The sequence below is a fragment of the Tachysurus vachellii genome, chromosome 19 (assembly GCF_030014155.1).
Source record: "Tachysurus vachellii isolate PV-2020 chromosome 19, HZAU_Pvac_v1, whole genome shotgun sequence".
NCBI classification, from domain to species: Eukaryota; Metazoa; Chordata; class Actinopteri; order Siluriformes; family Bagridae; genus Tachysurus; species Tachysurus vachellii.
Genome location: NC_083478.1, coordinates 5,874,864 through 5,892,761, shown reverse-complemented (window position 1 = coordinate 5,892,761; position 17,898 = coordinate 5,874,864). Strand labels below are relative to the sequence as shown.

The window sequence follows — 17,898 nt, the reverse complement described above, 5'->3', positions numbered from 1 at the left end:
TGCGAAAAAGCAATGTTATTTGTTATTTTAGCAGTAATAAGAAGACTTCATGATTCATGTAAACTGCTGCTAACGTTAAAAAAAACTTTCCTTGAAAATGCTCTTAACCAGGTTTATGGTTTTCTAAAGCAGCATGAAGCGAAACAGAATGTTCCAAACACCTCCATACTGTAATGCGAGACCACCTTTTTCTGGCTGCGCTGATCCAAATGATGTGTCTTAACATGCTGAGCCACTGGTGTTTCTCACTGTGTCCATGCATGTATGGACACATCACAGTCATTTTTAAATGGCAGGAACATTCTTACATATCAAGAATCAAACGGCTGAAGCTTCAAGCAAGTATCACTCTTTTCCCCTTCTGGCTCTGCACATGCTCAAGCTACCGACGAGTTAGAAAACACTCAACAGTCTGTTTGCTGCAAATGACAGTTGGCTAAGAGCCCATCGTACCATGTTGGTTCTGCGGTTTAGAGGCACCAACAGTGCAAACAATGAAATCCAAGTAGGAAAACAAGACTTAAGCAGCACATTGCAGAAACGTTCTGAGTTTTAAGCTAAACATGCAAACTGATCAACCATAACATTAAAAGCACTGACAAGTGAAGAGGATAAGATTGATAATATTTTTACTATGGCACCTATCAGGAGGTGGGACGTATTAAACATCATGTGAGCAATCGGATGTCAAACAGGAAAAATGGGTGAGTGTAAGATTTTGAGTGATTTGGATAAGAGAGCCAAATTGTGATGGCTAGATGACTGGGTCAGAGCATCTCCAGAACAGCAGGGCTTGTGGGGTGCTCCTTAAATGCGGTGGTTACTATCTACCAAAAGTGGCAGACGGAAGTAGAACTGATGGACTGTGTGGAGAGCAAAGGCTCGTCTGTCTGGTCCAATCCCACAGAAGAGCTTCTGAAGAGGGGCATTGATTGTAAAGTGTCTGAACACACACACAGCTGCAGACTAGTCATGCTGACCCATGTCCACCACTAAAAGCATCTACAATGTGCATGTAAGCACCAGAAATAACCATGGAGCAATGATAGAAATCGGGCTTATCTGTTATTACAAAATTGAACATGCGCAACTCCAACTTGTGTACAAGAAAATATTAAACGGTGACGGCACATTTTATCCTGAATAGTAAAGCAAAAAATGTTCATGGATTTAGAATTCAAATTTAACCTGGTTAGGGTTAAATGTCTCAGGTTCTTCATAGACTTCTAAATGAGAAAAAAAAATACTTTCCTCCATATCACCATATAACAAAAACGACAAACATTTTCTAGTTGGTTACCTGCTGGCACCACTGAGACTTGCCTCACTGTTTGTACAAGAGAACCAGGTCATTATGTTAAGCTTATAAAGCTCTAAACACTTAGCCATGAAGACAAACCGGTCTGTGATGTATGAATAAAAATGTGAATCCTGACAGCTGCAAACCGCATGACATACCCTGCATGGGATCTGTCTCTTGCTTCTCCCAGTTCAGCTCTTCCTGAAGTTGGTGGATTTGCTGACGGCAGCTCTGAATCTCCAATACCTTCATCACCAGGTTGTCCACGTCATTGCTGCTGGCTTGTCTGGAGTGCTGTGGGGTACCATTTACAGGCGGTGCAGGCATTTGTTGAAAGAGCTGAACAGGCTGAAAAGAGGAAGATGTCTGGTGTGAAATGTCTCTAGCCTGACATCTAACAAAAGCACATCTGAGTTTGACCAAGAAAGAGGATTGGCCTACCTGTCGAAGCAAGAGTCTCTCTTTCCTCAGAATATTTCTCACTGTCTTCACCAGTTCCAAAGGCTGTGACTGGAACATGCCCTGAAATGTGGTTCAGCAGGTTAGATGACGGTTTCACTGTAATGACATTTAATAATACAGCAGTTATCAGTGCACCAGATTTACTCAAAACCTCACGTCCTCGGAAGGAAAAAAACGAGTGAAAAAAATATGTTTAACTGAAATGTGTTCAGAATCATGATTGCATGATGTGTTCAGAAACAGCTTTTGAAAAACAGACAAAGAATATCATGGGTACATTACATTTTTTTTCCATAATCAAACTACATTTTAGAATACAGCTTATGAAAAAAGTCCTTCTGAATTGAACACAATATATGAGTTCATATTGTTGGAATAATTCAGCATTCAGTAAGCTGATGCTTTAGTTGCGATGTGGTAGCCTAGTGGTTAAGGTGTTGAGCTATCAATCGGAAAGGTTGTGAGTTGAGTTCAATTCCTACGTCCACCAAGCTGCCACTGCTGGGCCCCTGAGCAAGGCCCTTAATGCTCAGTTGTAATAAAAAATGAGATAAAATATAAGTTACTCTGGATAAGGGCATCTGCTACTGTAAATGCTGTAAATGTAGTTAGATATGCCTTATTTTGGTTTTCTGTTTTAGTTAACTGTCTAGACTATCTGTTCTATGTTAGTCCTTGATTAGTTTGTTCATGTATGTTCATTCCCTGTTTTGTCAATGTATCATGTCACACAGTTACACAATTACTTTAAATGTGAGCCTTATGCTTCCTGGGTTTGAGGTTAGTGCCAGTTTTGGCATAGTGCATGGATTATCCTTAATCCGTGTGAAAATTGTCTAATGTTGACTGCCTATGTTTGGGCCCCTGTTATGGACAGTGGATATGATTTGCTTATAAAATAAAAGCTCATATAAAAATTTACACACTTTGTCCTGCCTCACACATTTGTTGCTTATGCTTTGTGAACATAAAAGGTAACCGTTAACAAAAATGGATTAGCTTTCATTAACTATATCAGGTGAAAGTTTAAACCTTCTAGAAGATTCTAAATATGAATGATTCTAATTAACTACCCGTCACGATTAGGAGGCTCTTGATAACAAGAAGTCTTCTTCCTACTTAAGAGCAATTTCCAAAGGACTGACGGTACCATGAGCATCAGTACAAACAATTTTTATTGTATCATACAGAAGCTACATCGTTCAGCAGTGAGGGATGTAGGGATGTCTGGATTGAAAGGTTCAACTGAACCCCAAGACAACAACAAAGGAACTGGTGAAGGAGATGGAGACATCAGGTACCGAAGGCTATATTACCATCATTTAGAAAGTCCTACACTGTCATGGTCTGAAAGCCTGGAAAAGGATGTTATTTTTAGACTAGAAATTAAGGTATTCACACTTAGGGGCAACCAATCAAACTCCCAGACAACGTGAGACTTTTTCTAGACATTAACCTGAGTTCAGATTCGATCCCTGGAGCTGTACGACAACAAATTTACCAGCTGCACCACCACCCCACCCATATCAGTTTCATTTCAAATGCTATTCAAATCTGGTTTTTTTTATACCTCTTTCTACATAATATAAATTTGTAAACCTGAATACCAAATAAACATTGTTTTTCTACTTTGTAAAAATCACATTTTTTAAAACTTCATCTGAAAGGTCAGTGGGACAAGTACCATGTTCCTGCTGATGTGCTGGAGCTTGACCCTCTCCACCACATTGGGGTTTTGGAACGCCACTTCCTGCAACAGCTCCAGCATTCGCTCCAGCAGCTGGAGAGCTTGTGGTTCCTGCTCTCGGTTGTCCACATCGAAGTCCTCCCTAAGACCAAACACACGCACACACACACACACACACACACACACACAGCACAGCACATGCTAGATAATCGTTCTGTAATTCGCACCTTTTTCATGGATGTAATGCATAAGAGAATAGAGCTGTACCATCTCTGCTCCTCGATCCAGCTGGCCAGGTAGTGTCTGACATCTATGGGGAAAGTATTTGATGGGTAGAGCTCCACCAGGGTCTCATTGGGAAAATAAGGGAGCTTCTGGGAAATCTGCATCCACAGCGCCATAACGAGGCAAAGCTGCAGCTGTCAGAGGAAAATACAACCGTGTTAGTGTTAAACAACTGCACGGGGAGGTCATTAGTCTGTTTTAATCTCATTCCCAATGCTATGATACTCAGAAACATCTTCTTCTTGGAGACCTTTCCTTCTTGGTAAGAATCAGAATTGTGATCTGTGCTTTGGAAGGAAAAAACAGACTGAGAGATCCCACTAGTTTTAAAGTTAAACACCCCGATGGTCTTCAATTAAGGTGTAAAAACATATTTACACAAGAAATCTTTCATCTTACTGAGTCACTGTAGTTTATGTAATGCATTTGGGTCAGAATCTGAATTATTCATTATTTAAAAAAAAAACATACATAAAACAATACATCTTAATTAATATACTTAATTCATTTATACGTAGATATACTGTATATTATGATCAATATTATATCGTAAATTTAAACTGTATATACACTCACTGTCTACTTTATTAGGAACACCCGTGCAACTCATTTATGAGGTTACTTAATCATGTCTTTTCCAATCCAGTTGGGGGATTTTTAAAATTAATGAATGAATTAATGCATTTTGTATATTTACATATTTACAATGATTTAGAAATAAAAACACAAATATATAAAATGCCATTTCCCTGTTTTCCTGTTTCCATTTTGAAAAGAAAATCGTAAGAACGCAACGATCCAGTTACCCTAGTTTATTGTTCTGTTCTTCTATGCAGCTGCTGCCATCAGTTCAGGAGCGGTGTTGCTCATGCTGTATTTCTGAACAGAGAAACACAACACCAGCAAGTAGTGCCTGAGTAAAGTAAAAATTTTAAGAAAATCACCTGCCAACTTCTACCTCAACAAAACCTAATAAAAACCTGTAGTATCTGTTATCCAACTGCAAGAGAATAATCTCCGATTATGGCCATTGCAAACATTCATTCACTCTCACTCATTTTCTACCGCTTATCCGAACTACCTCGGGTCACGGGAAGCCTGTGCCTATCTCAGGCGTCATCGAGCATCAAGGCAGGATACACCCTGGACGGAGTGCCAACCCACACACACACACTCTCATTCACTCACGCAATCACACACTACAGACAATTTTCCAGAGATGCCAATCAACCTACCATGCATGTCTTTGGACCGGGGGAGGAAACCGGAGTACCCGGAGGAAACCCCTCGAGGCACGGGGAGAACATGCAAACTCCACATACACAAGGTGGAGGCGGGAATCGAACCGCCAACCCTGGAGGTGTGAGGCGAACGTGCTAACCACTAAGCCACCATGCCCCCTGCCATTGCAAACAATATATATATATAATTTTTTTAAAAATGTATTCAAATTTATAAATACTTCTACACATGGCACGTTTGTTGTGCTTGTCTTCGACTTTTAAATCTCGCCATATTTAATCTTTACATTATCGGAATGCTGTTTGCTGCCTAAAATATAATGCGCCGTCCTCTGTGTATGAACATAACCTTAAAAGATATGATGATGAATTTATTTGTTTTCTGGGAAACTGCTTGTTATTAATGTTCAGCAGATATTTAGAGTAGCAGATATTTCTCCCAAGAGGTTTTTTTATTCTCATAGGAGAACATTAATAACACACAAACTGGTTCATATTCTTCGAGGTCATAGGTCCATTATTTGTCATGTGAAAGTCTGAGCATGTGATATTTGAATCTGTGCAATGTTCAGGACCTCAATATGTTGCCTCATGTATATGAAATGGTTTTGGTGCATAATTTGAAGAGGTTTCATTTTATACTGAAATCACGTTTGGAGGGTATTCGGGGAAGTGTTAGCTCAGTGATTAAGATGTTGGAGTTCTGATCAGAAGCTTTCTCAGTTCTCAGTTCACATCACAAGACTACCAAGCTGCCACTGCTGGGCTCTTGAGCAAGGCCTATAAATGAAATAAATGTAAGTGGCTCTGCATGAGAATATCTGCCAAGTGCTGTAAAGCTGAATCAATCGTGTCTATCATGGAATTTAGGAAAACGTAAATTAATCAAATTAGGTCATTTAGAAGTTTAAGGACTTTTTGTCTGCAACATTTTACAGATCAGCTCTTAATATTCAGCTATGACATCTTGTATATGTTCTATATTATATTATGTTATATTATATTATATTATATTATATTATATTATATTATATTATATTATATTATATTATATTATTCGTTCATTCATTCATTTTCTATTCTTATCCGAACTTCTCGGGTCATGGGGATCTCAGGTGTCATCGGGCATCAAGGCAGGATACACCCTGGACGGAGTGCCAACCCATCGCAGGGCACACACACACACTCATTCACTCACGCAATCACACACTCTGGACAATTTTCCAGATATGCCAATCAACCTACCATGCATGTCTTTGGACCGGGGGAGGAAAGCGTAGAACCCGGAGGAAACCCCCGAGGCACGGGGAGAACATGCAAACTCCACACACACAAGGTGGAGGCGGGAATCGAACCCCCAACCCTGGAGGTGTGAGGCAAACATGCTAACCACTAAACCACCGTGCCCCCATATTATATTATATTATATTATATTATATTATATTATATTATATTATATTATATTATATTATATTATATTATATTATATTATATTATATTATATAGAACACCTTATTTATTAATGAAAACCTTTCGATATGACTCAAAGTGGTTAAGATGTGGGTATACTGATTGAAAGGTGATGAGTTCAAATCCCACCACTGCCAAGCTGCCACTGGTGTGGCCTTTGAATGAGGCCTTTACCTTGTAAATATAATCTTTTATGTAAGTGTAACAACTCACTATCTTATAGGAACATGCTCTCTAATGCCGTGTACAAAACATCTAAATAAAATATCAGAACTATCAATCGTTTAGTGCATAGGTCACTAACAGGCGGACCGCGGTCCGGGTCCGGACCCGTAAGCTGTCCAATCCGGACCCGGACCTACGGCCAAAACAAAAGGTTACTATTTAAAACTTGACGAAGCGATTCTATTTTAGCCGGCGCAGCTTTTACAATCTTTACGGTAAAGGTAGTGGAAACGCACAGACCAATTGCATGCGAGTTAAACCATCCCACGTGATACCACTCAGCCACTCTGTGTGTTCCTGAAGTAAACACTGCGACTCAACAGTGCAAGACAGATGAGAGAGTATTAAAGTAAAGTTACACGTGAAAGAAAGATAAAGATACATGTAGAAAACAAAGGGAGAGAAACAGATGAGTGAGACGGAGAAAGGTAGAGAAACAGTCGAGTGAGACGGAGAAAGGGAGAGAAACAGTCGAGTGAGACGGAGAAAGGGAGAGAAACAGACGAGTGAAACGGAGAAAGGGAGAGAAACAGACGAGTGAGACGGAGAAAGGGAGAGAAACAGACGAGTGAAACGGAGAAAGGGAGAGAAACAGATGAGTGAGACGAAGAAAGGGAGAGAAACAGACGAGTGAAACGGAGAAAGGGCGAGAAACAGTCGAGTGAGACGGAGAAAGGTAGAGAAACAGACGAGTGAGACGGAGAAAGGTAGAGAAACAGTCGAGTGAGATGGAGAAAGGGAGAGAAACAGACGAGTGAGACGACGGAGAAAGGGAGAGAAACAGACGAGTGAGACAGAGAAAGGGAGAAACAGACGAGTGAGACGGAGAAAGAGAGAAACAGACGAGTGAGACGGAGAAAGAGAGAAACAGACGAGTGAGACGGAGAAAGGGAGAGAAACAGACGAGTGAGACGGAGAAAGAGAGAAACAGATGAGTGAGACGGAGAAAGAGAGGGAAACAGACGAGACGGAGAAAGAGAGAGAAACAGACGAGTGAGACGGAGAAAGAGAGGGAAACAGACAAGACGGAGAAAGAGAGAGAAACAGACGAGTGAGACGGAGAAAGGGAGAGAAACAGACGAGTGAGACGGAGAAAGGGAGAAACAGACGAGTGAGACGGAGAAAGGGAGAGAAACAGACAAGACAGAGAAAGAGAGAGAAACAGACGAGTGAGACGGAGAAAGGGAGAGAAACAGACGAGTGAGACGGAGAAAGGGAGAAACAGACGAGTGAGACGGAGAAAGGGAGAAACAGACGAGTGAGACGGAGAAAGGGAGAAACAGACGAGTGAGACGGAGAAAGGGAGAAACAGACGAGTGAGACGGAGAAAGGGAGAATAAAGAACAAATGGTGCTCTCCAAAAGAAGAAAAGTGGACATCAAAAATAGAGCATTTAATCCAGAATGGACAGATTCATTTCTGTTCACACTTCACACTTCCCACTAAACCAGTGTGTGTCATATGTTCAGAAACCGTGGCACTTATGAGACAAAACATACAGGTTTTGAACAAACATATCCACTCAAATCTGAAGACAGCGTCCTTGAGACAGCGACTTCTGAGGGAAGTAGCCCTATACATCCTGACCATGTTTGGCTCTACATACAACTGCGAGGCAGCTTTCTCTACAATGAACAGAATCAAAACTAAATACTGTTCCAGGGTCACTAATGAGCACCTCCACATGTGTATGAGAACGGCCCTGACTCCATTCAAGCCCAGGTTTAATATCCTGCCAATCTAGAGCTCAGTTCTCTCACTGAGATATAAAAGGGAAAGTTAAGCACTTTATTTAAACATACACAATTTTCACATTTTATTTATGTTCTCTTATTTTGAAATGTAGCCTTACTTTTATTTATTTAATGAGAGAACGTTATACATGTCTACAATCATACATGTGTTCAGTTCTACGTTACGTGACAATAAATATTGTCAAAAGGGTTTTGAATTGTACTGAATTTATTTTATTTGACAGTCAGGTTTTGATTGCTTACAGATGTTGATACAACTACTAGGCTACTTAAATATATATCACATTAACTAGTTAGACATTATGATCTTCCGGACCTTTGCTTCAAGAAGTTTTCTCATACTGGACCTCTTTAAATTTTAGTTGAATACCTCTGGTTTAGGGATTCGGCTTGGTATTCTCCGAATTGTTTGACTACTTTTATCCTGAGAGCTGGTATTTTGAAAAATTGTAAGGATGTGAACATGTCTTTAAAACTGAGCTTTAAAATAAACACCAGTCTACCACACCAAAGAGGTTTTGCTTCTTTTCTGAATGGCAGGTTTAAAAAGATCAGCATGAAAGGCTTAGTTAACAGCATGTGGTCTGCATTTGTATTTTACAAATAGGAACAAGACTCATCCTGACTTTTATTTGTGCTCAAATAGGGAGCACATCCTGTCTGCTTTATCTCGGGTTAACATCGAGAGGCCAACCGTGTCATATACAACAGCCTTTTAAAAAAGCTGTTTGCCTTTTAACGCTTTAGATGTAGCTATGGTTTGGAGACACTGAGCCACCGTTTTAAATAGAAATATCTCTATATCACATTCTCTAGTTAATCTTACAAAAGTTTAGAACTGAGTCATACGTATGTTACGTCCTTTTCTATTTGTCTTCTGTTTTGGGGAGGTGTTTGTTTCTGTGCAGGATAAACCCTGATTGGTTCCTGAGGCTTACCTGGTGCCACACCCTGCTGGTCAGCTGACTCCCTGTGGCCTATAAAAGCCTCCACCACCACTTCCTGTTTAGCTTTTTGGCTCATTTGCTGTGATTATTTGTTAGCTGTTAACTAGTTTTGTGAATTGGTCGTTACATTTGTATGTTTGGCATTTCCTGTTATTACTGACTCCTGCCTGTTCTTCTGACTTTGATTCTGGATTGCCCTTGTTTGGACTTGGTCTGCTTATCTGTATATAGTTGTACATAGTATTCTTGGGGAGGTAGGGAGACCGATGCCATTTTGTTTGTACCTTTTTCTGACTGTGTTTTTGTTCAGGGAGTTAGGGAAGTGATTTGTATTTTCTTTATTGTTTAGTAGGGAAGTTAAATATAGTTAAAAAAATAATTAGCTATTTCGTTTGTTATTTTGGCCTTGTCGGCTCCTGAAGACACACCCCCACCTGTACACTGGGTTCTCATTAAACTATTGTTCTTTCAGTTACCCCTGGTTTCTCATTCCCTTTCATGTTTCGCCTTCACCCCTAGACGGGGCGTAACACATATATTTTGTGTTATTTGGTTAAGCCGTTCGTGCGAGTGTTGAGCGTGCAAATTGGTGTATCTAAAACCATTTGTTTGATTTGGGTGTGGTTACTGCAATGACCCTGTCACAATGAAACGAACCTTAGAAAACTTTTGCCTTCCGAAAACCTTCTCAGATTTCCCTTTTAGCTGTAATGAGAGCTTACGTAGGAGCAGGAATTAGAAAAGTTTCAGGGAACAGAAAATGACAACCGAAACTCATGCTGATGAATTTATTCACTACGTATAATCGAAAACGTGAACATCTCTAAAATGTTCCAGAGTGAAAATTTTCTTCTGAAAAGGCTTAAACAACTTTCCCGTCCCTGTATGATTTCAAGATCCTTTAATTTACCTATAGGTGAACATTCCTGTTCAGAATTAGTCACTTCTTATTTTCTATTACTGTCAGGACTCTGCCTGGACTTTGGCCATGTGCCTTTTGTTTATGTTTCGTGTTCATGTGTCTGCCCCGCCCCACTTCCTGTCCGCAGGGGGTGTTGCAGGCCCGTGTTTTACCCCCTGGATTTTTTTTCTGTTCTGTGGAGGGTTTTGTTTTTTTTCTCCGCCCTCCCTCCCCCCCTTCCTGGTTCTGAGTGTTGGGTTTGACTGTGGTGCGTCGGGGGTTGTGCTCGGCCCTCCTGTTCGGCTGTGGGCGTCGCTCGGCCCTCCTGTTCGGCTGTGGGCGTCGCTCGGCCCTCCTGTTCGGCTGTGGGCGTCGCTCGGCCACTCTGGCTGTGCCGCCGTGTGCCTTGCTCCCCCCACCTGCCTCGCCGTGTGCCTTGCTCCCCCCACCTGCCTCGCCGTGTGCCTTGCTCCCCCCACCTGCCTCGCCGTGTGCCTTGCTCCCCCCACCTGCCTCGCCGTGTGCCTTGCTCCCCCCACCTGCCTCGCCGTGTGCCTTGCTCCCCCCACCTGCCTCGCCGTGTGCCTTGCTCCCCCCCACCTGCCTCGCCGTGTGCCTTGCTCCCCCCCACCTGCCTCGCCGTGTGCCTTGCTCCCCCCCACCTGCCTCGCCGTGTGCCTTGCTCCCCCCCACCTGCCTCGCCGTGTGCCTTGCTCCCCCCTCCCGGACCCGTCGGGACTGTCAGGACGGATTGGCGCGTCGGGAGCCGTGCCTCGAGGGGGGTACTGTCAGGACTCTGCCTGGACTTTGGCCATGTGCCTTTTGTTTATGTTTCGTGTTCACGTGTCTGCCCCGCCCTTGTCTTTTCCGCCCCGCCTCTGCACACCTGTCCCTCATGTGTCATGATTATTTGTATTATTTAGTTGAGCCACGTTGCCTTGTGCAGCGCGGAATCCTGTTGTCTTTGTCTCTTGTTGTCTTTGTCCTGTTTCCTTTTTTTTTGTTAATAAATCCTGTTTTTTTGTTAAGCTGTCCTGCATTTGGGTCCGTTTTTACTCCCGCGTCAGTGACAATTACCACATGAAGATATCTTGAAGTTAAATAAAAAAACTACTACACGTTAAAATTTTGCAACTGACACCTCATAATACGGCAGGGTTGCGTTTTTTTTCCCCTCAGCAGCTTTCACCACAGCTTTTATACAGATTACTGTACACAGGGACTCTTTTTTTTTGTTAGCATTTAGGGGACTTAGCATTAAGGAGTCTCCACTACCAGTGCTTTGTAGCAGTTTAACATAAAGCCGTAACAATAACAATTATGCAAAATTGAAAAATAAAGCAAATCTGCATGACATGTTGCTATTGACACCTTTCTCTACAACTGAAACTTAACCGTTCATGCGAGCGTGCATGTGTGAAACAGAAAGAATAATCCTTCATCTTCTAAAAGATTCTAGACTCCTTTGTCATGTCATGCATGCCAAGAAAAAAAAACAAGCAGTCATTTTGGCGTCATGTTTATAAGTGATTAGGCAACCATTTGACATTTGGCACACAAAGCACAAAGAGAGCATTCGCTGATACAGACCACACTGACTGCTATATTAAAAAATACAGTAGTTACAGATCCAAACCTCAAAGTCTACACATCCTTACACAACACTGCAGTTTTTTATTATGTAAATATTTTTTCCTCACTGACACCACCAAAAATGGAAATCCCTCCAAAACAAACTTCCAGCCACATTAAAGACATAGGAATAGCTGGCAAGTACTGATTTCTCCCTGCATATGACAACAAGCTATTTTATTCTTCTATCTGGGTTAAGTGGGAGCTTGGATAGAAAAAAATAAATATGATTGAATGAGTGAATGTTGGAATCTGTTGTAATGTAGAGGAGAAACGGTTAGCGTAGGAATCGTCCGGTGACCGAACTGAGGTAAAATAACGCAAAGGAAAACAAATCCTGATTGGGTGTTTACATGGTAGCTGAACTGAACATACCTGAAGTAAATACCTGTCATAATACAGTGAATTCTAGCTTTAAAAAAAAAAAAAAAAATCTTTACTAGACTTTATATCGCTTTCCATTGTTCCTCTGACTTGGCAGTAACGCTAGCAGCACAGCAAAACCAAAACACACGGAAGCATAGCTAGAATGAGTCATAAAGTGAGGCTTTTAATGAGGGGAGTCTATGAGAGATGTGATGGGTGCAGCATTAGAGCGCTGCTTTGTCATTAGCTGCAATCGGAGCTTGACAAAAAGATGACATAGCAGTAATATTCGTGTTATAATTGTCACAATACAAATTTCTGATATACCTTCTAATACATATTGATACGTTTTATTTTATTATTACATTCTTGATATTATTACAAACTTACTATAGCTATATATCACAGAAATGTCTTCCAGTATGATTTTTTTGTCATTCTATCAGCCATTACTAATTCCAATGCAAAATATATGTTGTAATAAAACAGAATGATGTTGCCATATTTTGTATAATGCATCATACAAAAAGCAGAAATGATAACCAATGGATGCAAATCCCAAGGGCCACAACTCACATGACTGCCTTACACACACAACTTTGCATGCTTAAAAATATATATATATATTTCAATGTAAGCATCTGCGTTAGTGTCTAAAAATCATTCGAATAAAACGGGTTCAATAAAAACAACCCTAAAATGAATTCATAATATGTATTCTCGTAGAAAAAGGAGCAGTATGGGACCTGCATTATGGGAAAATATTCCACAATCATTTACATTTCTGCATTACAGGTTGCATTTGTTAATGTGGGATGTGACAGTGTGAAGGTTCGTGTGATGTGAACTGTGATGCTGTATGAACAACGATGATGTCACACAATTCTTAGTCAAACCAAGCTTTTAAAAACACGCTCAGGGATTTTTGATGAATAAATACCTGACAAAAAGGAAGAAGAGGGAAACATTGCATTGCTTCTTATAAAAAGGCCAAAAAAAGACAAGAGCGTGTCTGATTTAATCCGTATTCCAGTTCACAAAGCAGTGGATAAAATGTTAGAACTGTGTATACATTTTATACACAATTTAACGTACACAGATATCGGCTCACGGCCAAAACACTGTTATTACAAACAACAAGCTGGGAGCAAATCAGATTATAAATATTCTATCATTTTCCCAAACCAGTGACTGCCCTCTAAGTGCTACATGACATTTTATGTCCAGAGATATATTTATAAGTGCACGGTTCCGGATAATAACACATTATAACACACTTTTTTTTTGGAGTTTTCAATTCTTGGTCAGTCGCTGGCATTAAAGGTGCTTTCCATTAACCACGAATACTAAAATACACAAAAAAAAAAGTGACCTCAAGACAAGCACAAGTAACACGCTCAGGCCTTGTGGCTTTATGATTCTAGTCTAATAACATAGAAATGATCCCCCATGAATAAATGCAGCGTTCAACATTCAAAACATTACTGTTATTTTCTATGTTCAAAACATCCTGAATGAGTATTGTTTTATGTAACAGATATAAAGCAGGTCCTGTATAAAAGGATGGGCCTCATAAAGAAACACAGGAAAACTATAACACTTAGTCGAGAGGGAACAGAAAGTAAGCAAGCAGGCTGTCAGTTTCTCTAAAAAAGAAAAAGGATTTATTTCATGTTTATAAGCAGTCACAAATAATAGTATTTGTACTAATAGTATGAGTGCTTACTGAACATTGGTCAAAGCTCCAGTTTACTAAATAACAAGAGATATGGTGTTATTTATAAAGGCCTGTTTCTTCTAGGCCTGTCCTTAAAACAGCGTCATGTCAACAGCTTGGAAAGTCTTAATAGAAACAGTGCGAATTGAAATCACTAGATAACTCTATAATAGAGTTTAATAAATAGAATTTATCCGGTTTGTCGCTCTTGTCATGGCACTTAGAAAACAACCCGAGCTTTAATACGAGCTCAGAGTGTCGGTAACGACGTGTTTTTATTATCACTAGCTTTTTTTTTTCTCTAGAGTCTGTTTTTAATGTACAAGGAGACAAGAAAATGATAAAAACCCGAGAAAAAGAAGCGAAAACGGTGTTTTTCTTAAACTTACCTTTCTTTGTCTCCAGCTCTTAAAAGCATGTAAGAGAAATAAGAAGTGTGTGTGCTTCTTCCGTGTATGCGGTGTGTGTGTGTGTGTGTGTGTGTGTGTGTGTGTGTGTTAGTGTAGTGTAGTGTTGTTGTTTCCCTTCCCAACTAGGCTCTACTTTCACTTTCCTGTCAGTGGCAGATACAAGAGCTCATCCTGCCGCCCAGAGGACACACACACTTAAGCACACACACATATATTCACGGACGCACGCGCGCACACACACACACACACACGCACACTTAAGCACACACACAAATATTCACGGACGCACGCGCGCATGTACACACACATATGCACTTAAGCACACACACAAATATCAAATATTCACGGACGCACACACACACATATATATTCATGGACGCACGCGCACACACACACACACGCACTTAAGCACTCACAGACCCACGCACACACACACACACACACACCTTTTTATTATAAATATAGATATATTTTTTTTTTACCTTTTTTAAATTGAAATATTAATATGTTTAAAGCGCTTATAACCAAATAAAGTGCATTACTCAGACAGATAAAATAATTCAGTTTTTAAGGCCCTGTACACATGTTTATGTTGCTGACATTGTGTGCTATTGTGAGCTGACACAGAGGGACAGGAGCTACAGTCACATTACCGTAATGTGTGTAATATTACAGTATACTGTACAGTACGGTGGGGGGGTGACGTCACGGTGTGGGCGGGGCGAGAAGCCGTCATTTCTCCTCGCTGTCTGAAGCATTTCCAGTAAGAGGTTTGTTTCGAAACATTTCCGGGTGTTTTTTCACTCTTTTTCCCTTTCTGTCGGAAATGCCCACTTCCGACGAAATGGCAGCCTTAAAGAGAATTCTATTCTTCTTTTATAATAAAAGATGTTTTCTATAAATAATAATAATAATAATAATAATAATAATAATAATAATAATAATAATAATCATTTTTTATGTAATATGTTTTGAGGTTATACGTTTGTAGGTTATACTCTGAGAATTTCACCTTTGCAGTCCAACATAATCAAGCGTGTGGAAATTGTACAACCTGAAACCTGCAGCTAAATAAAGACAATAAAAATCAATGTGTGATTCAAGTGCAACAACGTGTCATGTCCAATAGAGGGCAGCAGCTCACCACGTGTTACCCCTACTGTGTCTCTCTCTCTCTCTCTCTCTCTCTCTCTCTCTTTCTCTCTCTCTAACACACACACACACACACACACACACACTTATTCTGTCAACAGTGGAAGGAAACCAGTGAAGTTGGAGAAAACCAACATACCAACATGTGTGCACGGAGAACATACATAACTTGTATATACATAATTATATACTAATAATCCTTTGAGCCCTAATTGAAGGGGAAAAGAGAGCAGTCACTGAAGGGCCATGAAACCAGCTAACGACTGTTTCTTTCCAAAATAAAGATAAAAAATAAAATACGTTATTGAGATGAGGATTTATTTTTGCGATCACTTTTTTATGTTTTATGTTTTGCCCCCACATCAGTATTTTTGGGGTGTATAGATTAATCTAAAGTTTAATATTATATGTGTTATTGGTCACTAAACGTATTGCGTTTTAGGGTGATGTTTGAATCTTGCCACATGTTATATTGTAGTGATGTTTATAAGCCTATTTGGCTAACAACCAAAATTTTAAGGAACGTTTTTAAAAATTGTTTATTTTCTTATTTAAAGCTCAATAAACAGGACATTTACTTAATTACAACCTGAATCTAGCTCATTGTCTTTAATTAGGGAAAGACATACATGATTTGGGAAAAAATGGTTTGAATGGTTGACTGGATCTATTTACCTAAAAAAGGTGTGTGCTAAATGATCTTTAAAGTTTGGGAGTAATTTATCAGATGATGAGAAACTGGATGAATCATGCACCTCCTACATCTGGTGCACAGAGCATTCATTTAGGTCGCCTGTAAAAACTGTGGGAAAGTCCAAGAAATCCAATCCTCTGAAACTGGCTAAAAACAGTCACACGGCTCACAAAGATGTTTTAAAGAACCAGAAATTAAATAGGTTTAACAGTGCATGTAAATCCAAGAAATATGCTTATACAGTTTTTATAAAAATGTTTGTGAGTAAAAGAGTGTGTGTGTGTGTGTGTGTGTGTGTGTGTGTGTGTGTGTGTGTGTGTGTGTATTTTCGTGGGGGTGTAAGGTTGAAGAGGTCCGTTTGAGGACATTCCTCATATCACTGCTCATTTCCTGATAGCACCGTGATGACTTTGGCCTGCGTGTTGTGATAGGTCAGCAGAACCGAATGCAAACTTCTTGAGATTGTTTTCCGTGTCCCACACAAACTTAAACAAAACCAGTGGTTAACCTGATCAATCTCTCACTGATGGACTGTGACAGGATCCCACGTCAGGTTACACAGTTGGTAAACATTAGATTTTATCAAGAAGTGTAACTACATACTTTAATAAGCACGCAATTAAATTTTAACGACTTGTAAATATACTGGATGGACATCGCGTTATAAAAATCTCCAAATCCTAATCGTTTCGAAATCCTTTACTGTGCTATGCACATAAATAATCAATAATGTGACAAATGATTTTCACAAACATAAAAAATTTGCAGAAAGATATTTTAGTCAGCCATAAAGCATGCGTTAGGGTTAATTGATCATTTGGGGTCTTTACTACATTAATGAAGTGGGCAGAAGTAGGCTTATTTATGTTAAAGCTGGCTCTGCTACATTCTTTGGCCCCTTCATCAGTGCTTGTGAAGCTGTGATTATTTCAGGGTCCTGTTAGGTAAAGTCGCTTTACAGAGGGGTTAGCACATCTGGAATCAATAGCGTTAGGCTGAGTAACTAAAGGTTTTGGGGGGAGAAGGGTCTACAGGTTAGGCTAGTTACAGCTTTGGCCCTGGGGGTCCGTATGTCCCTGACTTCAAAATAGACTTGATTGCTCCCAGCTGGCAGCCCTAACTCACCCAGTGTCAGAGCTCTCCTCTGATGTCAACCTTGTCAGTATCAAGGCTAGACAGGACAATGTAAAGCCAGAGACAAAGCAGCAATACGAAGACATATAGGCAGAGATTTGTTTTCTGACTGCGTTATATTATTGGTGGTGAAACCACGAAGTTGGACCTCGTATCAGTTCCCTTCCTTTGGTGAAAATGATTGAGTTTAAAATAAAAACAGCTCGTCTGAATCTACGACTACATATCATGCGTGTACATACACGATAAGCAATGAAAAGCAAAGATGCATAAAATGCTTTCAATAATCTTAAAATTCCCCAGATATAAGTATTTATACTAATTGTTGAGGAGAATTCTCTAACTCTTTCTATGAAGCCCATACGTATTGTATATGGCATATAATGACCTATGAATACATTTATAACGAGCTACAATGGATCAATAAGGAATTAATTATATACTATGCATTTTTATCATTATTTATGAAAAGGCATTACTGTTTATAGTAATGTTTATACTTCGTTTATAAATTGCTAACA

The 17,898-nt window shown here is 40.0% G+C and overlaps 1 protein-coding gene across 4 annotated transcripts in view; it reads right to left on the bottom strand.

Annotated features, from left to right (window-relative positions):
• Nucleotides 1-14,535, bottom strand: part of stat6 (signal transducer and activator of transcription 6, interleukin-4 induced) — a 39,910-nt gene extending 25,375 nt beyond the window's left edge. For 3 of the 4 annotated variants that reach the window (XM_060895112.1, XM_060895114.1, XM_060895115.1), the window contains exons 1-5: nt 14,377-14,535; nt 3,717-3,868; nt 3,447-3,591; nt 1,742-1,822; nt 1,459-1,648 (exon numbers count right to left, since the gene is read on the bottom strand). In XM_060895112.1, the coding sequence (XP_060751095.1) occupies nt 1,459-1,648; nt 1,742-1,822; nt 3,447-3,591; nt 3,717-3,850 (550 nt within the window). In that variant the 5' untranslated portion in view covers nt 3,851-3,868; nt 14,377-14,535. Of the gene's footprint in view, nt 1-1,458; nt 1,649-1,741; nt 1,823-3,446; nt 3,592-3,716; nt 3,869-4,540; nt 4,614-14,376 lie in introns of all 4 variants that reach the window. The other variant, XM_060895113.1, reaches the window with a different exon arrangement.
• Between the last annotated feature and the right edge of the window lie 3,363 nt (nt 14,536-17,898).